This window comes from Malus domestica, chromosome 09 (genome assembly GCF_042453785.1).
Source record: "Malus domestica chromosome 09, GDT2T_hap1".
Classification (NCBI taxonomy): domain Eukaryota; kingdom Viridiplantae; phylum Streptophyta; class Magnoliopsida; order Rosales; family Rosaceae; genus Malus; species Malus domestica.
In genome coordinates, this window is record NC_091669.1 from 11,625,467 (window position 1) to 11,651,206 (window position 25,740).

General features: G+C 37.9%; 2 protein-coding genes across 5 annotated transcripts; one reads left to right on the plus strand and one right to left on the minus strand.

The window, feature by feature from the left end:
* Positions 1–13,061: 13,061 nt before the first annotated feature.
* Positions 13,062–16,006, plus strand: LOC103429247 (ribose-phosphate pyrophosphokinase 4). The gene is made up of 7 exons (XM_008367395.4): positions 13,062–13,265; positions 13,790–14,105; positions 14,387–14,482; positions 14,624–14,692; positions 14,783–14,911; positions 15,252–15,348; positions 15,439–16,006. The coding sequence occupies exons 1-7, from the start codon at positions 13,150–13,152 to the stop codon at positions 15,570–15,572; spliced, it is 957 nt and encodes a 318-aa protein (XP_008365617.1). The 5' UTR covers positions 13,062–13,149; the 3' UTR covers positions 15,573–16,006.
* Positions 16,007–16,157: 151 nt separating this feature from the next.
* On the minus strand, positions 16,158–23,262 carry LOC103429246 (protein MEI2-like 2). Of its 4 annotated transcripts, XM_070804565.1 has the most exons (14): positions 22,801–22,893; positions 22,751–22,769; positions 21,481–21,534; positions 21,252–21,344; positions 20,693–21,162; positions 19,958–20,116; positions 19,746–19,862; positions 19,471–19,622; positions 18,789–18,880; positions 17,720–18,662; positions 17,519–17,603; positions 17,361–17,429; positions 17,012–17,191; positions 16,158–16,870 (listed from the first exon to the last, which is right to left on the minus strand). In XM_070804565.1, exons 3-14 carry the CDS (start codon positions 21,521–21,523, stop codon positions 16,754–16,756), a joined length of 2,520 nt encoding a protein of 839 aa, XP_070660666.1. In that variant the 5' UTR covers positions 21,524–21,534; positions 22,751–22,769; positions 22,801–22,893; the 3' UTR covers positions 16,158–16,753. The 4 variants fall into 4 exon arrangements, with proteins under 4 accessions (XP_070660666.1, XP_028964003.2, XP_028964004.2 ...); XM_029108170.2 differs by having other exon boundaries at positions 22,751–23,262; XM_029108171.2 differs by having other exon boundaries at positions 22,692–23,127.
* Between the last annotated feature and the right edge of the window lie 2,478 nt (positions 23,263–25,740).

The following is a 25,740-nucleotide window of genomic DNA, read 5'->3' on the forward strand; positions in this document are numbered from 1 at the left end:
ATTGCAAGCCAACAACAACTTTAGTGCATGGTATACGAAGATCAAGCTATTCAGCCATCTTACATTTGCTTCAGACATTTCTCATCTGTAACAAGCAAACACTACAACTCGTAGAAAGCTTCACACACTCTTGATCAAGACAGTGTGAAGCAAAACCAATTTGTGATGCCAACAAGAGCTTCATCAATGAAAGGCAACCACAATTCTCAAAAGCTTCACACACTTTTAATCAAGATAGTGTGAAGCAAAATCAATTTATGGTGCCAACAAGAGCTTCATCAATGAAGGGCAACCATAATTCTCAAAAGCTTCACACACTCTTGATCAAGACAATGTGAAGCAAAACCAATTTATGGTGCCAACAAGAACTTCATCAACGGAGGGTAACCACAATTCTCAAAAGTTTCACACATTTTTTATCAAGACAGTGTGAAGCAAAACCAATTTATGGTGCCAACAAGAGCTTCATCAAAGGAGTTCAACCACAATTCTCAAAAGCTTCACACTATCTTAATCAAGATAGTGTGACGCAAAATCAATTCATGGTACCCAACAAAACTTCAACCTCAAAGCTTCACCTACAAAGCTTCAACACCAAAGCTTAAAATATATATATATATATATATATATATATTTCAGAAATTCGAAAATTTGAAAATTCGAAAAGAAAAAAAAAATTGCCTAGGCTTCCTCTTCTTTGGGCCTAACAACTTTCATAACAAATATATATGAAGGAGGAGTTTTGGACTACCACTTAGAAAGGAAATGCCTCATTCATCAACTCTCTCGACCGGAGACTTAGGGGACTCCTACCATATGCTACTGCACCTTGATACTCAGAAGTCTTACGACCACTCAGTGACTTGGATTTTTCAAGTCTCAAACCGAGAAGTTTTCCTCACTCGGGAAATTAAGGGAACAGTACCTCAACATACATACTTCACTCACAAAGCTTCAACATACAAGCTTCAACAAAAGAAAAAATTCAAAGAACTTAGTGAAGAATGTTTTGGTGTATTTAACACAATACATTGAAATGAAGCAAAGCTTATTTATTGATATCTCCGATAAATTACAAATATGTACATATACATGAATCAAAATAAACAAACAAGAGGAAGCATTCACAAAAGTTGCTCAGGAGAAGTCTCAGCAGCCGGCAGAGCCCTAGAAAGAGAAGGTACCAGAGGGTGATCATTTGGAGCCTCAATACTGGACAGAAACCCAGAAGGAGGAGGCATCGGAGGTTGATCATTTGGAGCTTCATTACGCGGTACAACCCTAGAAGACGAAGGCAATAAATGCTTTTGGAACAAACTCACAAACCTCTGATGATCAAGAATCTGACCATCAGATTCCTGAATCTGGTCAAGCTTCCTCTTCATGTTTGTAGCATAGTCATGTACGAGCATGTGCAACTGTTTATTCTCATGCTTGAGCCCTCTAATCTCTTGTTTGAGACTTATCACTTCAGCCCCTAATGATTCAACTTGATGGGTTCGAGCAAATAGGCGTTGGGCCATATTAGACACAAAACCTGCTCACTGAACACTGAGAGCTAGAGAATCCTTAACAGCCAACTCATCAGACCTTTTGGAAAGTAGTATGTTATCTTTAGGAGTGAGAAGGTTCCTAGCCACCACCGCAGAGGTCATATCATTCTTCGTCACAGAGTCCCTAACGGTAAGAGGACCAGTAGGGAATAAGAAGAATGGGCGTCATATGTTGTCTTGAGGAGGCATGGCTGCCTCTTCACCAAAGTTCAAGTCAAAACGACGGTTGGATGAGCCAGACATTTTCAGAAATGATGAAGGAGAAATAAGGTCCAATAAATCTCTGAAGTACGGAAATAAGGGGAAAATTCCTACAAGCAATAACTCTCTAAAAGTACTTATTGCACACAATTGGTGCCCCTATAAAAGAAATGGTAGCATGGTCGTTTGTTCAAAAATCGAAGAGGCACCACTCTCCGGATTTCGAGAAGCAGATTTTCCTGAGTAAAATATGTCGACAATCCCCACACATAACATCAGCTCCTCGGGTACCACAAATAATTTTACCAAAGATCTCTAACAAAGTTTATACATATAAATTTTAAAGGTCCAATTACCCTACTATTACCCACAAGGGTAAAGGAACAACATCACTGCTTGATAACTGGAAAGTCCCTATGTGTGTCAACCTCCATGCTCCGTGGCAAGGCAGACTGGCAAAAATGCCCAACCTTTACTCACATCGAGAAAACACTCCCAACAGGATTACTTTCTCAAAAATTGAAGAGGCACCGCTCCCCGAATCTCGAGAGCTAGACTCCCACCAGGATTGCTTTCTCAAAAAATCGAAGAGACACCGCTATCCGAATTTCGAGAGTCAGACACCCACCATGATTGATTTCTCAAAAATAAAAAAAACACCGCTCTCCGAATCTCGAAAGCCAAACTTCTACCAGGATTGCTTTCTAAAAAATGGAAGAGACATCGCTATCCGAATCTTGAGAGCCAAACTCCCACCAGGTTGCTTTCTCAAAAATCGAAGAGGCACCGCTCTCTAAAAGTTGCCAGCCAGATCCCCAATAGGATTGCTCAACTATTTCCGAATCTCAAAAGCTAGATCCCCAACAAGATTGGATTGTTTGTTCGAAAACCGAAGAGGCATCACTCTCCGAACTTTGAGAGCCAGATTTCCTTGAATAAAATTTGTCTGCAATCTTCACACGCAACATTAGCTTTCTAGATACCACAGACCACTTTTTCAAAGTGCTCTAACAAAGTTAAAACACGTAAAGCTTGCAGCTCCCACTACATTGCTATGACCAAGAAGGGTAAAAGAATAGCATTACTACTTGTTGTTGGGATAATTCATATATATGTCGACTTTCATCCTCCACAGCTAGGCAGACCTGCAAATAAAAAAATGCTTAACTTTTCTTCACATTCGAGAGGGCACTCTCAGCAGAGTCTCTCGAAATATTCAGCTTCTTTTCCCCCTGATAATACCTCTGCAAACAAGCAACACCAGAGCAAGATTATCTCATATCATCAGGGTTAAAAGCAAGAGTATCCCATATCATGTTTTTTCCCTGTCTTTTCCTTTGACCTTGTTCTTACCTGCAAGACAATGAGAAATAGAGCAATCAGTCGGCACTTGGAATCAAGCTTTCAGTCAGGAATTGACTGCCTGAAACTCCTTACCTTATTACTTACCTGACATTGCTCTCGAGTACTCATCTTCAACATCTTATGCTTCCAGAAAAGATACCACATCTACCTGAGGAACAGATAGAGCAAGTGAGAAAGATACAGGGAAGCATGTGGAGACAAGCACAACAGAACATGTGCCGATTCATCTATTACTTTGTCAACAGCAAAAGTACATGTGCCGATTCATCTATTACTTTGTCAACAGCAAAAGTATCATATATCATCAAGGTCAAACGCACTCTTGATTTGATGGACTTGTTTTAACCCTCAAATTCTTAAGTCGGCCTTATACTTTGGAGGAAACCAGAAAACCCTTCATCCCAGTTCAAGAATAAGCATGTGGAAAGTTACTTCTTCAAAAGCAAAAGTATCTCATATCATCTCTTCTCCTTTTTCTTTTCTTTATCCTTCATGCTGCCTGCAAGATATGGAGAATAAGAACAATCTGCTGGAACTCGAAATCAAACTTCTGATCTGGGACTGATTGATTGGAGCTCTGATTGCTTACCTTGTCTGTCACCTATTTCGACAGATCTCCTAGCTCGACAACTTGGGGGACTCCTACTACATGGTTTGTATCGCACTTGACCAAGCCTGAAACTACAAGTAAGTTTCAAGTGAAATTGATACATTACCTTGTGCATCTTCACCGGTTAAAGATACTACCCCTGGATGGAGGAAGAGTACTTCTAGAAAAGATGACACATCTACCTATGAAACAGATAAGGCAAGTGAAGACGATACCACACTTTAGTACTTAGAAGTTTTGTGATTACTCAGCGGCTTGGATCTTGCAAGTCCCCAACCGAGGAGCTTCCCTCACTCGGGAACTTAGGGGAGCACTGTTTGTACCATACTTGACCAATCCCGAAACTACCGAGCACCGGTCAACGTTATACCGTTAAGGACCCAGAAAAGTTTCCCTCCAACCAAGAGGCTAATCACATCGCGACACGTGTCGACATCAGAAGCCAATCATAACGCGACACGTGTCAACATCGGAAGTCAATCACAACACGACACGTGTCAATGTCAGAACAAAACTAGAAACTCTCTTCTATAAAAGGAGATCATTCTCCTACAATATTTCCTAATGTCATTTGTACTAAATCATTCACTAGTACTCACTAAAGGAGAGTTTGAACCTATGTACTTGTGTAAACCCTTCACAATTAATGAGAACTCCCTTACTCCGTGGACGTAGCCAATCTGAGTGAACCACGTACATCTTGTGTTTGCTTCCCTGTCTCTATCCATTTACATACTTATCCACACTAGTGACCGGAGCAATCTAGCGAAAGTCACAAACTTGACATTTTCTGTTGTACCAAAGTCCTCATTGATTTTGTGCATCAACAAAGTATAAAAGTGAGACGAAAAATCTAAGGATAGCAAGTATGAATTTACGATACTTAGAGTAGTAACAAATTAGTGGACCAAAGATCCTGTCACGTCATCAGTTAATAGAAAAGTTAACAGCTAGGCTAACAGAAGTATAAAAGTGGAAGAAAAATTAAATTTTAAGTATGAAAGATCTAGTGATATTCCTCTTCACTTGTAAGTAAAGTCTTATATTCGATTTTCGTCAAAGACGAATTTGAACCATATTATTGTTAGCTCATTGTGAGGCTAAGTTCACCTCCTTTTCTTTAATGTAGATAATATCGTTTGTTAAAATATATATATATATATATATATATATATATATTGAAATTCAAATTTTTGTTCTTCATTGACAATATCAGGTATAGTTCCTAAATTTGATCTAGAGCTAGTGCTGGCCATAGAATTAGATCTAAACAATCTACTCATACTTAATAAATTCAAACAATCAAAATACAGAAACCTTAACAGAAAATCTTACTAGTGCTTCTAAACACCAAGCTCTCTGGGTCATGCGCGCCGCTCAGGCCCTATCCTCCGGGACTTACTGTTTGGGTGACGCCTTACTGCTCAGACCTTATGGAGATCAGGAGACACCAAGAAGATTATACTGAAAAGATTAACTATAAAGAGACTGAATAAATCTAAAAGTATAAACAGAGTATTCAGATACTAATGGTATAACCAACCACACTTGGCTCTGATACCAAATGGGTGCGGAAGAAGGGTAACATATGAAGCCGGAAATATCCGATATAAGTATGTGGGAATTCAAAGAATTTGATTAAGATCAATATAAAATTTCTAGGATTAATAACAAGAGCATATATAAACAAAAATGTCTTCAAAAAATATTTATAGAAAGAAATGGGCATTCGCCTCTTTTAAAACTGAACATCATGTTAAAACGGTTGAACAAGCTTATGCTCTTAGTAAAGATCATGAAACTTGCCAATTGTTTACCCCAGAACAAATTAATTCCCATAGGAAAGATGGTCATAACTATATCCATATAGGTTTAGTGCAAATTGCTGCTAAACCATTAACACGTAGAGGTCTTAATACCTCTATCCTCTTATGCCTTCGAGATGCTAGATTCACTGACTTTAGTGATAGCATACTCGGTATGGTTGAATCCAGCCTCTGTAATGGACATATTCACTTTGACTGCTTTCCAGATCTTACCATAAGTCTATCAGACCCACATATGCTAAAAGCACTTACATTAAATATCAAAACTTCAGGATACAAAGTCCTTGAAGGAACACAGCCTTTGGCCTTAATTTATAGAATTTATTATAAAGTCACTGGCACTAATATGAACTTTCAGGCTTTAACCAAAAGTCCGAAGGATCATACTCTCTTGATCCAGACAGACCAAGAGAATGCCAATATTAAAATACCTCGAACCATTAGGTGGTCAGAAATCAATCTCCCTTCAGATTGGTGTCTGATAAACGAGAGTCGGCCAGTAGCCATCCAAAATAGTCTGGTTAATTTAGACAATGTAGAACAATACTTTGACGGTACGGTTAAAATTAATTTTGATCGTCCTGCTAGGAATTCCTGCGACTCTAATCGATCCCTTAGATCCTTTACTTCCAATAGGAATTCTTTCTCTGGATCTATGCCAAACGATAGGCAGGGTCGAGACCAAGAATTAATCAATTCCCTAGCCAATAGGAAATTAAAATCAGTAGATACAGGTTCATCTGTCACTCAACAAGAATTAATAAATGACCTTTTAAATTTCAAACTCCAATCACTTGAGACAAACGCTCAAGTAGTCCAGCCTACCTATCATACCCCATCCATTCCTCCTAAGGAAGAACAAACATCCCCAACTGCTTCTGATTTTGATGCAGAACCAGTTCATCACCAACTATTGGTTTTAACCAGACAAGAACCTTTTAAGTATGACCGTAAGAAACTCTGTAGAGACATCGAAGCCTTAGAAAATGTCCCTCGACGAAACATCTTCAGAAGTAAATATACTACTGAAGAGAAATTAGAAATCCATAAGGCATGGAAAGACTTCATGCAAGCCAACAGACTTGAAATATTTTTCTTCGACTTCGTAGAAAAACATTATGAGTCTGAAAACCAAGTAAAGGTAATAACCAAAGAAAATTGGGTTAAAGAAGACAAAACAGTTGTCTCCTCCAGCCACCCTCCACAAGAAACTATTCTTATTAGTACTGCGAATACGCAGGTCTCAGCCTCACCGTTCAAATTTCCAAAGGAAGATGCAGGTGTCAAACCTGTTATTGAACAAAACAATTTTACCAACCAAAGCCTACATATAATAGGAAAACAGTTGGATAAAATTGAAACCAAAGTGGACAACTTGTCCATTAAACCAACTAGTAAAGAAATACCTTTAACTAGTTTTAGAGAGTCACCCTCTTTAAAAACCTCAACATCCATTAAGATAGAACAAATGCTTAATAAGCTAGAAAAGGATAAATCAGTTCGTGTGATTAATAATCCACATGATTCTGAAACACCTTCCTCAATTCCGGATTCAGAAGATGAAAGTATTGATTCCATCCATCAAATGGAACAAGCCTTTCAGAGTCTTGAATTAAAACGTCTTAATGTCAAAAGGACTAATCCTACATCCCTAACCAAAAACTGGTATCCCAGACCAACACCTCCTGATCTTCAATTTGAAGAAATGAATTTTCAATCTCAATTCACTGTTTCATCTGATAAACTCTATGAATGGAATATAGATGGCTTATCAGAACAAGAGTTATTAAACAAACTCCAACATATCTCCATGGTAGCAAATAGCTATATCACCAATCATGACCTTAGTCAAACCCAGATTGTTGATATCCTTGTCTCTGGATTCACGGGAATGCTTCATTCCTGGTGGGAAAAACATCTCACTGATGACTCTAGAAATCTAATAAGAAATGCTGTGAAACAAGATGAAGAAGGAATACCTATCTTCGATGAACATCTAGGACGAGGTGTCCCAGATGCAGTCAATACCTTACTTTATACAATCATACAACATTTCATAGGAATCCCTTCCAACATCACATCTAGAATCCATGACCAACTAAGCAACTTAAGGTGTCCAACCCTAAGTGATTTTAGATGGTATAAAGATGTATTTATGTCAAGAGTTATGCTTAGAGATGATAGTAATCAACCATTTTGGAAAGAAAAATTTATAAATGGATTACCAAACCTTTTTGCCCATAAAATAAGGAATACCTTAATTAACGAAGAAGGAATTATACCATATAATGATCTTACTTATGGACATATCATAAGTACTATCCAAAAAGAAGGTTTGAAAATGTGCATAGATATGAAAATATCTAAACAAGCACAATCTGAAAAGGCTATCGCCAAATATGAATTAGGAACTTTCTGTGAGCAATATGGTTTACCACCTATAGCTCCCTCAAATCTCAAAAAGAAATCGACTGCCTTCCATAGATCAAAGATTTCTAAACCACGGACCAACTACTCCAAATATCATAAAGGCAAGTATGCCAAACCAAACCCATTTTATGATAACCCTAGACAAAAAAGATGGAAAGGAAAGAGAAAATCCTCTGGAAAATTCCATTCTAAAGACAATAGTCATAAGGGAAAATGCTACAAATGTGGCAGAGAAGGGCATTATGCTAATAAGTGTAAAGTCAAGAAAACCATAAGTCAGTTGAAGATTTCTGAGGAAGAAAAGCTTCAACTTATCCAAGCCCTAGAACTCCAAAATACCGACAATAGTCATTCATCTGAAGATGATCTAGGCTCCACCTCATCATCCTCATACCATTCAGCCTCTAGTAAGCACTCTACTCCAAATGTCAAGATCGGATGTCTTGATGCTTGTTGTAAAAATATATCAGTACTAACTAAACAAGAAAAACAAGAAGAATTACTTTTAGAACTAATAAGCAATGTTGAGGATACTGAACTCAAAAGGTTCTACCTCAAAAAGCTTAAAAACTTAGTCTCCCAAGAAGAAGTAGGCACTAGCCAACCTCAAATACAAAAACCCCAAATCTCTCTTAGTTCTACACTAGCAAAGTTTAGTAAGACTAAGAAAGAAATTACGGTCAGTGACCTCCAAAAAGAAATCAATCAGATAAAAGAAGAAATTAAACTTCTAAAATCTGATAATTACGAGATTCATACTCAACTCACTAAAGTTAATAACCCTATAAAAGAAGAACTATTCAGTTCCTCTTCTTCCAGTAGTAACCATGAATCAGATTCTGATACACCTTCAGAACACTTAGTTCTGAATCTTCTTCACAAAATTAGAATCCAAAAATGGTATTCTAAGGTAACAATAATAATTGAAGACTTTCGTTTCGAAACAATTGCATTAATTGATTCAGGAGCAGACTTGAATTGTATTCAAGAAGGCTTAATTCCTACTAGGTATTTCCACAAATCAAAGGAAATCCTTAGTGCTGCTAATGAATCTCCAATGGAAATCAAGTATGAACTTCCTAAGGCGCATGTCTGCCAAAATGAAGTTTGTTTCAAAACACCTTTTGTTCTAATTAAGAACTTATCTGACCCTGTCATACTAGGACTACCCTTCATAGCACTCCTCTATCCTTTTAAGACACATCATAATAGGATTACCTCCAAAGTCTTAGGACAGAGAGTCACTTTTGAGTTCTGCCTGGAAACAGACCTCAAAAAACTTAGGTATCTTCAGAAGGATAGCACTTCGCGATCCTTAAATATAATTTCTAATAAGACTAAACACCTTCAATTCTTGAAAGATGATATTCATCACAAAAGAACTGAAGAACAACTCAAACAAGAGATTATATCTCAAAAAATCCTTAAATTTGAAGAACAACTTATTAAAGAAGTATGTTCTGATATTCCCAATGCCTTTTGGCACCGCAAACAACATATCGTTAAATTACCTTATATCAAGGAATTTAATGAGTCAAAAATCCCTACTAAGGCCAGACCCATTCAAATGAGTCAAGAAGTAATGGATTTCTGTAAGACAGAAATACAAGACCTTCTTAATAAAGGAATTATCCGGAAAAGTAAATCACCTTGGTCGTGTCCTGCATTCTATGTTCAGAAAAGTGCAGAACTTGAAAGGGGATCTCCCCGATTAGTTATTAACTACAAACCTTTAAATGAAGTTTTGGAATGGATTAGATATCCAATTCCCAACAAAAGAGATTTGATCAAAAGGCTTAGTAAAGCAACTATTTTCTCAAAGTTTGATATGAAATCAGGTTTTTGGCAAATTCAAATTCATGAATCTGACAAATACAAAACTGCTTTTGTAACGCCTTTCGGCCACTATGAATGGAATGTTATGCCTTTTGGTTTGAAAAATGCACCATCTGAATTCCAGAATATTATGAATGAGATTTTTAATCAGTATAGTCATTTTACAATTGTTTATATTGATGATGTTCTTGTTTTCTCTAAATCTATAGATGAACATTGGAAACATTTACACTTGTTTGCTAGGATCATTAGATCAAATGGATTGGTCGTGTCAGCCACTAAGATTAAGTTGTTTCAACTTAAGATTAGATTTTTAGGTTATAATATCCATAGGTCTACCATCCAACCAATTGACCGTGTCATCCAATTTGCAGATAAGTTTCCTGATCAGATTACTGAAAAACCCCAGCTTCAAAGATTCTTAGGTTCTTTGAATTATGTTTCTGAATTTTATCCACATTTGCGTCAACAATGTAAACCTTTGTTTGATCGCCTTAAGGAGAATCCTCCTGCCTGGTCTACCATTCATACTTCTATTGTCAAACAAATCAAAAATTATGTTAAGACTTTGCCCTGTCTTGGCATTCCAACTCCCAACTCTTTTAAGATTGTTGAAACTGACGCCTCTGACGTTGGTTATGGAGGTATCCTCAAACAGCAAACTTCCTCCGGATCACCTGAACAAATTGTTCGTTTCCATTCAGGTGTATGGAATCCTGCTCAAACTAATTATAGTACTATTAAAAAAGAAATACTTTCCATAGTTTTATGCATTAGTAAATTTCAAGATGATTTATTAAATCAAAAATTTCTCGTTAGAGTTGATTGCAAATCTGCAAAACATGTTTTACAAAAGGATGTTCAAAATATTGCATCAAAACAGATTTTTGCACGATGGCAAGCCATATTATCAATCTTTGATTTTGAAATCGAATACATTAAAGGCAGCCATAACTGCATTCCAGATTTCCTAACCAGAGAATTTTTGCAGGGGAAGAATGTCTAATAAGAACACAAATTCTCCACAAGGCAGTAGCCAACAAAGGAGGCTTCCCGCCTCACTACCACCACCAAAACAGGAACCTATTCCCGGTTCCTCGGCCTTAGCCATTACCAATAGATTTACTCCATTAGGATCAACTCTAGGAAGTATCCGACCAAATTACCAAACAGCGTTAGTAAACCAGTATGATCCTTTCTCCTCTACTTACAGGCAATCGCCATCTCCCTCAGTAAGTTATACTAAAACATCTCCCTACATTATTAAACCCTCCAAAGAGTATCTCTTCAGTATCCCGTTTAATTTCAAACATCTGAAAACACCTGAGGTCATAACCAAAAAGATGTTTCCAGTCAATTCCCATTTTCAGCCAAGTGAGTTTCACAAAACCCTCAAGTACTATACCACTATTCTCAATGAGACTTCTTCTATCACCATAAAACCTATCTTTGATAAAACCTCTGGCAATCAAAACAGAATCCTGTATCATTCCCTTACCATCAATAAATTCTTATTAGAATCCGAATGGCAAGTACCTCTGTTTCAACCGAAACCTTTCAAAAGCAGTAGCTTTCCCAGCCACTCAAACCACTATACCTATTTTGATTACATTCAAGCTTGGACTAACATCTTTCTGCACCAATCCGAAGATTTTAGTCATTCATGGTTTATAACCTTTGATCGAAGTTTCAGATTGAATTTTCCTGCATGGTTTCCCAGATGGTGGGCAGAACATGGCCTCATCTCTGACCTCATGCCTGACGAATTCAAGCAAGTCTTATCAGGCACTTTCCAGAAGAAGTTCGATAGAACACGTTTTGATGAAGGAATCCCTTTGTTCGCCCTGTTCATGGCAAAATACAAGGTCCCCTGGATCCTTCGTTGGAACTACGAGATTGAATCCAATCAAGTCTTTCGACAGAGAATGATCAAATGGTGGGACAAGTTCAACTACCAGAAGATCATTGAAGTTGTGCTCAAAGACTTCCCCATGGGTTCTAATCCAGTACCTGCAGTAGCAGCTCCTCCAGCTTCAGCCTTACCAGAACCAACCAAGGAAGAAATCGATTCATTATCGGACATTAGTCCTTCTTCCTCTCTCAAGGGCCAAACCAAATCATCCAAGTCTTCGAGCAGTTCGAAGAAAAAGAAATCATCAAAGCTCAAGGCTCTAGCCAAAATCCTCATGAAGGAACTGCAAGAAGAGAATGAAGACAGTTCGGACTCCGACAACTCTTCGGATGCTTCATCACAGTGCGCAGTAGCCACACAAGGAAATATCTTCCCACCTGATTCTCAAGACCCATACGAATTTTAAACTTGTAATAGCATGTATAGGATTTCTAAATTCGTATGTAATCTCAGTAGCATACATTGTATTTAGACTCTGTAGAGTATTCTGTAATAACTGCACCTGAAGACAAAGCCAGCCGCAAGGGAAAACAGCAGTAGCAGACAAGGCACTATTCATGAATAGTAAAATCACTTTTACTATTCATTCACCCTCGTGAAAGCCACAGTCACCGACAGCATCTTCTGCTTTCGGCCTCTTTACAGCAGTAGCTCGTGAAAGCCACAGTCACCGACAGCATCTTCTGCTTTCGGCCTCTTTACAGCGGTAGCACATGCAGAGCGGGAATCCCGCTTCCATCCCTCAATCATTCCGGATCAGCTCTTCCGTCTATAAAAAGACTCTCGAGCCTTCGGGAAAGGGGGAGCCTCTTCTCCGAGGAAAAAACTCTGCGAATTCACATTGAACAGAGTCTACAGCTTCTCAGAAAAAAATATTGTAATATAAATATATTTTAATTTTAAGCAATCAAGGATGCCTGCGAGCTCCCAGATCAGTCTTTAATTTTTCCAAATCGTCAATAGACGAGACTTCTGTAAGTCTTATTTGATTTTCAAATAAACATATTTTCTTTCGAATATCAGCATCATTAATTTAAATCATCATGAATACTAAATCTATTTTAAATTTAGTTTTGTTTATATATGCTCTTGTTATTAATCCTAGAAATTTTATATTGATCTTAATCAAATTCTTTGAATTCCCACATACTTATATCGGATATTTCCGGCTTCATATGTTACCCTACTTCCGCACCCATTTGGTATATATATATATATATGAAAGTGACACGAAAAAAAAGCAAGTGTGGTAAAACTGTGATTTTGGCAAAATCTGGAGACGGTAAAGTGGAAATTACCATTGAGTAGCCAAACAAAGTCTTTGCAACTCTCACAATCTCCCTTAAAACCCTCTGTCTATGTCTCAGTAGAGTTTGTGGGTTCTGTAACTTCTGTTTCTTTTGAAGATAGGCGGCCATGGACAAGTCACAGCAGAAGCAGCTCTACCTCTTCTACTGCGCCGAGTGCGAAGACCTTGCTCGCCAGGTCGCTTCTCAGTCCGACCACATCATCCTCCAGACCATCAAATGGAGGTCCTCTCTCTCTTTCTCTCTAACACGTTTTCTCGTGCTATTTTTTTATTCTGCTTGATAGCTTGCTTGACTACCCATGTTATTAAATCTGATTCATTTTGTTTTTAATGATGAATTTGAGATGGGTACTCGTTATTTCAGCTAATTTAATGAAAACAAAAGTTGGATAATTTTCTTCTGCATCTGTTTAGTTTTCTGAAGGTAGTGGTGGTACAATTAATGTTAACAGAATAAAACCAAAAGAACCAAGCTTTTGTTCTTCTGTAACGCTTCTGCATAGAAGAGTTTGGGAAAGTGGATAACTTGAATGCTGGGTAAATTGGATGGTGAAGGGTATTGAAAATATAGAATCTTTGAAACCAGAATAAGGGGGATAGAGAAAAAATGTGTATCTGGGATGTCGTTTAGTATTTATCAGAAATTGAATTACCCGATTGAGTTATGCTTGTACAGATGGCATGTGTAATACACAAATAAATTGTGTAAGGTGAGTGGGAATACTGATTGTGATCGTATTTATCCAGGAATTTTGATGATGGATTTCCAAACATTTTTATAAACAATGCACAAGATCTTCGAGGCCAACATGTTGCCTTTCTGGCATCCTTCAGCTCCCAAGGAGTTATATTTGAGCAGCTTTCTGTAATATATGCACTGCCCCGGCTGTTTGTTGCGTCCTTCACATTAGTATTGCCTTTCTTTCCTACTGGTTCCTTTGAAAGAATGGAAGAAGAAGGGGACGTAGCAACTGCGTTTACCATGGCGAGAATGTTGTCAAATATTCCCATATCCAGGGGTGGCCCAACCAGTTTAGTCATCTATGACATCCATGCTTTACAGGTTTGTTTGGTTATGCTGGTTGTTTCTTTTTCCCTTGTCCTCATGCACGAGCTTTTTAATTTTTAATATAATTAAACTGGTCACTCTTTTAAAAATTTCTGGCATAAATTCTTCTATCAAGTTACTTTGTACATGTATATTTAATAACTTGTACATATGGTTCAGTCTAATCTCCTTTTCATTAAGGTGTAATGTAGTGAGGTGGAACTGTAAATTATCGCTTGTCATTAATTTTGCGGCTGAATATTTGTGTTAATTACTTCAGTTTAACTGTTATGCAGGAAAGGTTTTATTTTGGTGATCATGTTTTGCCTTTGTTTGAGACTGGAATTCCACTGTTAAAGCAGCGTCTCCACCAGCTTTCTGACTCCGATAAGGTGAGTGTGCTGCATAATCTTCCATGCGTCTCACAACGGTGTCTTGCAGTAACTTTTTTTGGTTTCCATGCGTTGTCTAGGAATGCTGGCTACCTGGCTGTATTTTTTTTTTTTTCCATTTTAATTGTGGTCCCCTTCCAGATAGTTGTTGCATTTCCCGATGATGGAGCATGGAAGCGATTCCACAAGCAGTTGGATCATTTTCCCATGGTTAGTCTGAGCTTTTCTCTGAAGTGAGATTATTTTCTATAATTTTATTTCAAATGTCACCTTTGTGAATCAGATGATGTTTAATTGCAGGTGGTGTGCAATAAGGTTCGTGAAGGTGACAAGAGGATAGTTCGGATAAAAGAGGGAAATCCTGCTGGTTGTCATGTAGTCATCGTCGATGACTTAGTGCAATCTGGCAGCACCCTAATTGAGTGCCAGGTAATTTTTTTCAAGGGGTGACCCCTACTCATAAACATTTTTCTTCCCTGTAGTTTATGTACTTTTGAATATGTTGCTTCCAAATTTTGATAAGTTTAAGTTCTTTCACATTGCAATTCTCAGTTACCAGAATATGGCTAGCTTTACTTTGTCGAGCTTGAACTAGATTGTGTACCTTGCACATTGCTTTGTTATTTCTAAATTATTTGTGATCACATCTTGTACCTTTGTATCTGTTATTGTCATGTAAACATCAGAAACATTTCAAGCGTTTATGTAATGCTTTCGCAACTTCAAATTTGCCTTAATCATTCCCTTTGCGCCTTCTGCATTCTGGCAGAAAGTTTTGGCAGCTCATGGTGCAGCCAAGGTTAGCTCTTATGTAACCCATGGTGTATTTCCTAAACGCTCATGGGAGAGGTTCACTCACAAGGATGGTAAGCACCACCTCCATGCTGTTGTATATGCTGTCTTTGTAATTTCCGCAGTCCTCAATTCCTTATTTGCCATTTTGATTTGATTTTCAGATGGCTTGGAGAAGGCATTTGCGTACTTTTGGATCACGGATTCCTGCCCGCTTACTGTCAAAGCCATAGCTAATAAAGCTCCCTTCGAGGTGTTAAGTCTTGCAGGTTCCATTGCTGATGCTCTACAGACTTGAAGAGAGTAAAATGGTTAGATTACTTGAATAATTTATGACAGCATTGTTCTACCGACCAAGCTCTGCGATATAAGAAGGCGAGTTTACCTTTTATTCTGCTAATGAGTCATGACACATGACCGACATTCAGTGTTTGGTATCTGAGATTTCTGGTATGACATTACAACTTCTCCTGTTGTAATTCTGCCTTAAAATATGTTCACAAACACACCAATTACCTCCCTCTACACGCCCTTGTTTATTTTTGGCCTTCGGATTGAAGCTAGTTAAGTTTGTCTCCCTCGTGTTGGTATGACACAATAAGCATGTCATGTCACACGAATATGATGCATTGTTCGATTTAAATGTATTATTGTGCTCGGGCCACAAAACATGCATTTTCTGCTCCAAATGAATCGTGCTCAGAGTCAGTGCCATGTTTTGTGGCAGTTCAACCTCTTTTACACCTACTTTCACCAGCACTCTCTATGAGAATCACACCCGGCACGGGGTTTCCGGTCAAATATTTAGTCAAGAATCCAACGATCAAGATCTCGATGCATAAAATTAACCGAGTATACCAGAATTTTCGAGCAGGCACATAAATTTGTACAAGCAAATGAGAGATATATAAACATCTGTACAGCCATGAATTTATTTAATCCGATACAAATTTTGTCGGGTACATAACAAGACCAGCACATATGAACAAGATGATTCTGTTTGACCTCCCTCTATACAAATTACACAGCTCCTGAAGCCCTAAACCCAACAAGGCATTTCGCCATATAAACACGTAAATCATATTTGCAAATGGGATTTGAAAGAGTCAGGAGATTACCCCAAAAAAAAAAAAAACAGGGGAAAAACCGAAGGGAGAGATTCTGCACAAACTGGTTGAGTAACGCATGTGGCTGCAGAGCGACTTCACAATTCAGCGATATGCTTCACCTTATTCGACTCCTTGGTTGAATAACAATTTCCACAGCTACAAACTAACAAAATGCTCTCCGCCGCTTTCGCTTCAATAAGTTCCTCAGTAAATTCAGAGGTATCCAGCACTCGAAAGCGGACACTAGCCATAATTTAGTTATCATACGCCCCATAGCTTGACTTCCTTCTCTACACTGTACACTTAACTATGCACAAGTTAGCAGCCCTACCCCCTGCTGCTCAGGCGAGTAAGAAATAACAATAACTGTTTAACTGATCTCTGGCTTCTCATCCAGATCCCCCTTTGGGCTGTCCAATGAGTCGCCTGAGTAAGAGCCATCTGGCTGCCGGATACATATGTTCAAATTTCTGGAAAGGTAATTTTCCTGTAGGATTGACAAACATACAGAAATCATCAGAAAACAATACACGGTATCTGAATGACTTAGCACAGGTCAACGTTAGGGGAGGAAATGGCCAGTAGCATCATAAACGCACGACGGAGACAGATAAATCAAACATATAACCTGGTCAGTAGTCTCTTGGCCCTCTGAGTGGAAGAGAATGGGCCGGCAACGCTTGTCCTCATTCATTAGGCTTGAATTCTGAAAATGAGTCACAAGCGCAGCTTTGCCCTGGATTCGTGCATATGCCAATGAAGCAACTTTTTCACTGTTAAATTTCTCCCACTTCTTCCCATTTAATGCCTGCACCAATTTTAATGGTATAAGTACTCATAAATATTAAATGTGTTCCAAACCGTTTTAACTCTAACTGATGAATTTATAAAGCATTCTTGTATTGCCAGTCAAATATTAGGATAAAGTTCTTGGGATTGACCAGCAACAAACAAACGGATTAAAATGACCAAACTACCTCATAGAAGGCTATAATGTGGGTAGGAGACACCATATTGATGAAGGCATAACCCACATTGCACTTATTCTGCAAAAAGGAGAAGCGTGTTCCATTAGCATTATATCAACTTGCGAAAATTATAGAGAACTCACATCAGCATTTGTGCAAAGAATTACCTTAAAGTCAATTGGCAGGTAGAGAAAGTCGTATGTACCACGGTGGTTTTCATCGATAGCAGCCAGCAGCATTTTGGAAGTGTACCTAATATGAGAAAGACAATATAGAGCAGAATGATAAAGGTATTCAAAACCATAACCCAACAAAAAATAAAAGTTGCACATATCCACTTCCTAGGCTGATTACAATTTTTTTCTTACTTATTCGGGATGTTTTTAATCATTAAAGTAGTCCTAGTATCCTCCCCACTGATAATTTTATCTATATCAAGTTGATACTGCTTTTTACTATCCATCTGATTCCCAGGATTCTCTATTCGCCGACTTCTACCATGATCAGCCAACATCTCACTGATGGTTGCTGCCGGTCCAGTATATGAACCATTCCCAAGGTACACAGGACCATGCTTTGGCATTGACATCATTCTGAAATTAGGTGAGCCATTTTCAGTAACGTTTCCTGGAAGACCAACACCAACACTCAAAGTTGCACGACCACCCATGTTCATCATGTAATTCCCACTGTTGCGACTTAAACCCATGCCCCCAAACACTGGATTCATGAAGGATGTTTCTGGTGACTCTGGGAAAAAGCCAAAATGCCTCTCTAGAGGAACACCACCGGATGGAGCAGATCCCACATGATGGTTGTGTGAACTGAGCAAAGAGCCATGCCGGCTGGTCGATGAAAAGCCTTGCCCCTGTCCACTAGATGAAAATGGATGCCCCGCAGACAAGGTTGGCCAGGCAGAAGAACTAGGATCAGCATAAGGAGATGGAGATGGACTGCCCCAGAGAAACTGAGGACCTGACAATGTTCCAATCCCTGATGAAGTTGAATTTGACTCGCCCAATGAGATGGGACCTGGACTTGCACTTAATTTCTGCTCTGGATAGGAATGAGAATGCTGATACGCTGCTCCTTGTGTTGATGGAGAGTTGCTATACATCGGATTTATATGGTTTGCCCTTCCTTGGTCCTTACCAATAGGTGCAATCTTAGGAGAGTTAGACAAATGAGCTGGGAGAATTGAAGCTAACCCAGGCAAATGGTTGCTGTCTGGACTGAGGCTTCCCAGACCCGGGGATTTACTAAAAGCATACTGGTTATGCTCAATGGGGCTTCCAATATGCGCCCAGGTACCTGTCATGGTAGCCAATGTTTTAGCTCAGAGCAGGATGTTGATTCCCAAAAAGTACCAAACCACCAATACAGGAATCGATGAGCACAAGCACAAGCATAATTGAGTTTCAGATCTGAGAGACCTACCTGGAGGAGAGTTGGTCACAGGTGAACCCACTTGATGTCGGAAACTCCAAGTTTCATCTTGTTCAAGCTCTTGAGTAAGTTGTTGCATCAAGCTTCACAAAAAAAGAAAGTGCAATGAATTAATTATTTACCTAGCTTAACAATTTAACGACAACATCAACATTAAATCTGTAGCATGGATTCAGAAAGGTTAAATGTATAACACGAAGGGAGTCAAAACATATCCAAAGACAAGCCGCATCTAGAGAGTCTACATATAGCACAAGACCTATGTAATAAATAAGCTACATATAGCAAAGGACCTATGTATTGAATAAGTAATCAAAAAGACCTTTGACAGTATATCCCTGGCTATGATTCCCTTAGATGTAAGGAAGTTCTCATAAACACTTCAGATTAAATTTCACCACAAAACTTGTATTCAAAGTGAACCTGATTCCATACAGTAATTGACAGTGCTTGAAGACACGTAAACAGCCATCTACCAAAGAAAACATATATTCCCTTGGATATAATGTTGTCTTTGGAAATAAGAATAGTTAATCACAATTGATCCAAGAAAACCCTTATACCTCACTATTTGCACCTTAGGAAATTACTAAGATGATAAATTCAGGGCAATGCAACTGAGCTCAAATTGTCAAATTGTTGCAGAACCCGCAGTAAGTAAATTCATACTCACTTTCTACGTGCTCCACCAGGGCGGCTGGGTTCGAGCTTTATGCGTTTCCCAGCTATGTCACTCCTATTTAATGCCCTTAAAGCTGCCTCTGCAGCTCTAACATCATAGAACTCTATGAATTTATGGTGTCTCTTGTGTGGGGTTTCCCGGATCTGCATTTTACTCATGGAAATTCAGAATTTATACAACCAATGATGATAGTGAAAAGGTGCACAACTGCACATGCAATTCTAGGACGATAAGAAAAAGTAAACATTTTCACACAAAAGTTTTACCTCTTTGACTTCCCCATAAGCCCCAAATATCTGTCGAAGGTCATCATTTGACACTGATGCATCCAAGTTGAACACCACAAGAGTTCCTTGGTTGATATCCTTTTCTGACGGGTTGTCCTGAATTTCAGCACGGAAAAGGACTGATGCATTATGAATATTATGATTGAATCACTAGTGCCTGAACAAATATAAGAGAAGATATTTATTCAAACCTTGGGAATAGAAAAATGAATGTCGAGTTTCCTCCGTCTCAAGGGCTTGTTCTGTAACGCACGCATTGCAGTGCGAGCGGCTCGGATGTCGTAGTAAGATATCATCACAAAGCCCCTGTGCTTGCATGCAGTGTATAAAGTTCTGATATCCCCAAATTGCTAGGGAAAAAATGAGAGTTCTTTGAATGAGTGAAAAGTTGTATATACATTTACAAGAACTTTTATTTTTAAAGGGCAAAAAAATATCTGAAAAACACTACCAATACCAAATTAGAGACCTTCTGTTTCCCATACACCAAGAGCAAACTCTCCAAAAGAAAAAAGATAAATGATTGCAAGGGCAGGATGACTAGTGTACCAAATTCATAATCTAACAAAAGACTGCAGCGAAGAACTTCCCACCGACAAGAACAATGTTGACACAGGCTTAAAATTATCTCTAATGAATAATGGGAGTACATTACTCCGAATTGTAGCAGAATGAGGTCACTAACATTAACAAGATTGTTGTTAATCACTAAACCCGAAACCTATATTAGTCGGTGAGTTTGTCAGTGCAAGTTACAACAATATAGACTAGACAAAGAGAGCCAAAATGAAACTCCAATGCAACCCGTAACTCAACCACCCAAAAGAAAACTAGTCAATGTTGAACCAACACATAGAAAACCAGGATATAAAACAAAATATACCAGGCAAAGATCCCATAGAAAACTGACTACCACAGTAGCATACCTCAAATAGAGTTCTCAATTCAGAGTCCTCGACGTTACTGTTGATATTTCTAACAAACAAGGTTCTAGATGGATGCTCTCCATACGGGTGCTCCCCAGCCACAGCTCCAACACCATTTGGAAGAGCATAATGACCAATCCCATTTGGAACAACCCCATCAGATATGCCTAGTTTTGACATGCCAATACCGAGGCTATCCTGGGATTCAAAATCCAACTCCATACCACCTCCACTTCCAAACAGATCATACTCTTCCATCTCCTCCAGCTGATTAGGCAATCGACTTAGATCAAAATCATCTGTTATGCCTGCTAAGAGATCATCTTCATCATCAGGAAGCATGACCCCGAATGCCTTTGATTCATCGCTTTCAAGTGAATCCTTAGTCTCATTTTCTTGTTCAACATTGTTTAATTTGGGTAAACTATCATCAACAGACTGAACAAAATGCTCCGAAACAGGAAATTTCACTGCATATTCAGAAAATCAAGACTCAACTCTCAACAGCCATTCTACAGATAGGGATAACATTTTCATCACAAAAATAACTTGCACGTACACTTTCCATGTGGAAGGACAGGTAATGAGCTCAAAAACAAGCTAGTATCACTTGATGCATGGTGATTATTAGCAGATGGAATCTTGAAGGCCCCTACACAATTGGTTATAAATGACTATCAAGAGAAACATCAAACATACATAAGGAAATATATGTAATATGTATATAGCATATGTACGTGGCTATGTGCCTGCACAATGCTTCCATCAGTAAAGAAAAGAGAGGGAACCTTCAGAACGACCAAATAGTATATCCCCTAAATGTTTCTCCATTGAATCGCTTTCTGCAAAACAAGGAGAGTAAATATATAACGTTCAGTTATCAACAAACTGTCAAAATGTATTTTGCTAGTTCAGAAAACATGCGTGTGTACATGCAGATGCATCACATGCATCCAAAAATATTAACAAACAAATAATACATACAGAAGTCCATATGGTGCAAAAAAATAAAAACAAAGAAACCAGTGAAGTTTATCCTGAGTTCAAGTGCGTGGTTAAAATAGTCGTTTGGGTGACTAAAACAAGGTAAAGGTAGTCCTGAATCCCAATCATGTTGCTCCGTATATTTCATTGACGTTCTCTGTATGTTCATTAGGATTTTAACATAATTTATTGCTGACTTCACAACTCCAAAAGCAAAGACTTCAGCTAAGTTCCACAGCGTTTCTCTATTTGTTGAATCAACAGAGCAATCAACATAATGTGACTCAGCACAACAGAAATTGGAAAGCATCAATAATTAATCTTCATTTTAACCAAGAAAAACCAGAAGAACATCAAAATATAAACACATATATGTCAGAACTATCAAACTGGAAGAGGTAAATAATACATTTGCTCTCTTTAGTACACTTACAAATTGATGAATAAAAAATCTACGAAAAAATATACCGACAAATTTAGATACAAGCAGAGAAGAATATAATCAAAGGACTAAGTATCCAGCAGCACTAAAATCAAACATCCACCGGAATTACCGACGATCAGATTGACCGATATAACTACAGATTTCTCCACCAATATCAAAAGGGTCTATCAAAAACCATGCAAGTTTTCGAATTGATGGGGTAAAAATATTACCAGCTTGACAGATTACCCCAAAAACAAAATGATAAGTCAAACATGATCAGATTGTTTGCAAATTAAGACGAAGAAACTGCTGAAGTAGTTCAAAAATCCAACTGGGTAACAAGTAAACGAAGTCCCAAACTCAAATCTAGCATGCAAATTCAACAAATGGACTTAAATGTTGAAATTTTTTCTACACCTACCTACTTCAGAACCCCCAAAATTAGCTTCAAATTAACCAACTATCCCTCAATAGCAAAATTAATTTGACAAAAATAGAAAAACCCACATGCAATATCATCAACCAATCACATCAAAGATCCCAAAACTTCAAAAATCGCAAGAAAAAAAAACCCCAAACTTGAATTACCTCAATCAATTCACGAAACGGTAAAGTAGAGAAATAGAAAGAGCCTAGAGAGAGAGTACCTTATACAGAGAGAGAGAGAGAGAGAGAGAGAGAGAGAGAGAGAGAGAGTAGAGTAGAGACAAAAGCAGCAGTTAGAGAGAGTCCATTGGAGTTGGGTTATCTGGCAATACTGATTTCAGAGCTCTTTGTCATGATCACCATGGAATTCTAGAGAAAGAAAGAGAGTATGTGTGTACGTGCGCGTGAGAGTTTCGTAGAAGCAGAGATATATGTTTCTTCTACTCCTCCACTTCCTCCTCGCTCGCCGAGAAACCAGACAGAAAATGTAAGAAAATTGCCCCTCAGCACAATCGCAAAATTGTAATAACAGGAACTCCAAAATTATAAAAACATTAAAATTGGGGGAAAAAATAGAGTCAAATGATTGGAGGCAAGCACCAGTGGCTTCAGCAGTATTACGAAAAAATATTTTTTTTTATTTTTTCAAACACTCACTCACAAACCTTCACAAAACACGGAAACCTCTCTCATCTCTCTCTCTCTCCATAAATCATTGATATAGCATGAATATACCGTTATCGTAACATTTCGTGTCTATACAACAACCATATTGTACATTTTTGTTAATATTTCGTTGTTTTATTATCATCCACATAGTAATCTACATGTGACATGTAAGTAGTCTTTAAAATTTTTTCAATACAGTCGATAATAAATAAAAATATTAAAAAAATCAAAAAAATTATAGAAATGGGAGGTGAAACTTCACCGCATATCGAAGAAACTCTTATGTTTAGGCTGAAATCGACATGTATCGTCGATATTTCTGACATATCTGTTAGATATCGAATAAACTCTTAAATTTCGTCTAAATCAATGTTTGACAATCCTTAAAGTTTCGATTTAAATTTTCATTATTTTCATCCAAAGCAACATAATTGATATCTATATTCGATATATCTGAATATATTCCATAAATTTACATATCGATACTCTCATCAATACCAATATTTTAATAACTACAAGTAAGTTATCCCCCTCTTTCTCTCTCTTGAGCTAGAAATTCGGCTGCATTTGAATCTCATTTGGCGTCCGTTGACACAAAGCATACGTTTAACACACCACAGTCCAAACTCTATACAAATTTCAGATAATTTCGCGGGGGTCTTTGACCCCAGTGCTTGCAAAATTTACGCAACTGCCATGCTTCCTTCGCTTTCGCTGCTACGTGGGAGCTTCTGATTCGATGAAGCAAGGGATTGGACCAATGGGGTGGGGACTAAAGGGAGGTTCCGTTGGGAGTGGGTGCAGGAGATTATTGTATTACTTTATGGTGGTGGGGCAGCTGACGCGTTGTTGCGTCGATGACAGGGTTGGGTTCCACTACTTTTCTACGATATGACATGAGGAATTTACTGACCCAATAAACAGGGGCCACGTGTTTTTGTAGTTGGGCCGACTTTGACCGAGCCTTTTAGGTTTGGGCCCAATGGGTTGCAGTTAGGGGCTGGACCTTTTCCGGGGTACAAATTGGGGCTGGGCTTTAAGTAGCTTTAGTTCATTTGAGTAATATAAATATATATGCAACAACAAAAAATATGGAAGTGTGTTTATGTTGTTCTTTTTTGTGTTGCATTGCATATATATACTCATTAGACATTTTTCAATTGATTTTTTATATTGGAAGAAATATAAATACTAGACAAACAGATGTACTCGAAGTCTTAAGTTCAATTTTCTTTGCTGATATCGCTTGTATAAAAATTTGATAAACTATGACCTTATTTTTCATAATGATTGAGAAACGAAAGGGTCGAGTGTGCCAAAGTTGTGTCAGCAAAACAAATGATATACAACAAAGTTCGTGTGGGCTAGGATGGTTATGTAGTTATTTGTTTCTTACTATTAAACAAATTAGAGGATTAAAATTTAAAAACTTTTTTTTTTTACCCACGTAATAGCCGAAAGGAACAATCTAACTCTGAACCTTAAGTGCAAAGATAAATGATCTTTAAAACTTTAGCAGGGAAGATAAAAAGCAAGGGGTGTTGGAAACAGGAATGGATACATAGCATATCAGGGTGGGTGATTCAATCCTATCCATCTTCTTTGTCCAAAAGGTGTGGGTATTGGGCAAAGAGTTCAAATAGGAATCAGTTCAAAATTAGCCCACAATAGCTATAAGGAGAAAAGGGGCTTTGCATGAAGGGTAATGCTAGGAAGATTAAGTTTGTATATAAAATTTGCAAACTAAATAATGTGTTACCAATAAGAATGAGCATGTTTATCAATGTTTAGGTAATAATCTGATCATCAACTTTCATGTTATTTAGTTTATTAAATTTTGTTTATAAATTTAGTATCCCTAAGATTATTCTGGCACGAAATATCAAATAAGGAAACGTGTTGACAACTAATCCATGTTTTACTTGGAATCTTCTGAAAATATGTAAGAGAAATGCTAAGAAGAGTATCGTAATGTGTAACTCTTTATGGACTTTCTGTCACCTTACAGTTTAACGTCAATTCTCATGCTAACTTTATAAAACATTATGCAAAAAACATGATATAACAGAAAGTCATAAAAAATCTCATTTTTCAAATAGTGTCCTTAGTATTTCTTAATATGTAATTCATTCACACATGCAAAATGAGTTATGCAAATATTTATTAATTATCAGCTTTCTGTTCCTACTTGTGTTGACTTCAACAACAGTCCGATACACAGGTGTCTGAATTGGTTCAACAGCAAGGTCAAAGCAGTTTATGATCAAGGTTTGACAATGCTTCCTCCCAAACCAACTCGATCGCACCGAGTAGGTCGGTCGTCTTTACAATTCTTAGGCTTCTGTTCGTTACATGTTTACTAGGTGGGATTGTCTTGAGGGAGACAACAGTCTCATGTTTAGTGCAAGTAGGAATAATGAAAATAAGACTAGTTCGGACTAGCTTGGAACTCGAGTCATCACTAGTGAATATCATCATACACGACAACAACTTACAATCAAGATTCAATTCACCCTATTTTACAATTTTTGACTTTATAGCT

Bases quoted from the DNA above. Each gene is read 5' to 3' on its own strand.
- LOC103429247 (XM_008367395.4), top strand. From the start codon at position 13,150: ATGGACAAGTCACAGCAGAAGCAGCTCTACCTCTTCTACTGCGCCGAG. The intron at 13,266-13,789 runs GTCCTCTCTCTC...GTATTTATCCAG, and splicing joins CTCCAGACCATCAAATGGAG to GAATTTTGATGATGGATTTC. The intron at 14,912-15,251 runs GTAATTTTTTTC...GCATTCTGGCAG, and splicing joins GCACCCTAATTGAGTGCCAG to AAAGTTTTGGCAGCTCATGG.
- LOC103429246 (XM_029108170.2), bottom strand. From the start codon at position 21,523: ATGGAGAAACATTTAGGGGATATACTATTTGGTCGTTCTGAAG. The intron at 21,163-21,251 runs GTACGTGCAAGT...CTGAATATGCAG, and splicing joins TGTCCTTCCACATGGAAAGT to TGAAATTTCCTGTTTCGGAG. The intron at 17,430-17,518 runs GTAATTCTTTGC...TCCTTTTTGCAG, and splicing joins ACCTGCCAATTGACTTTAAG to AATAAGTGCAATGTGGGTTA.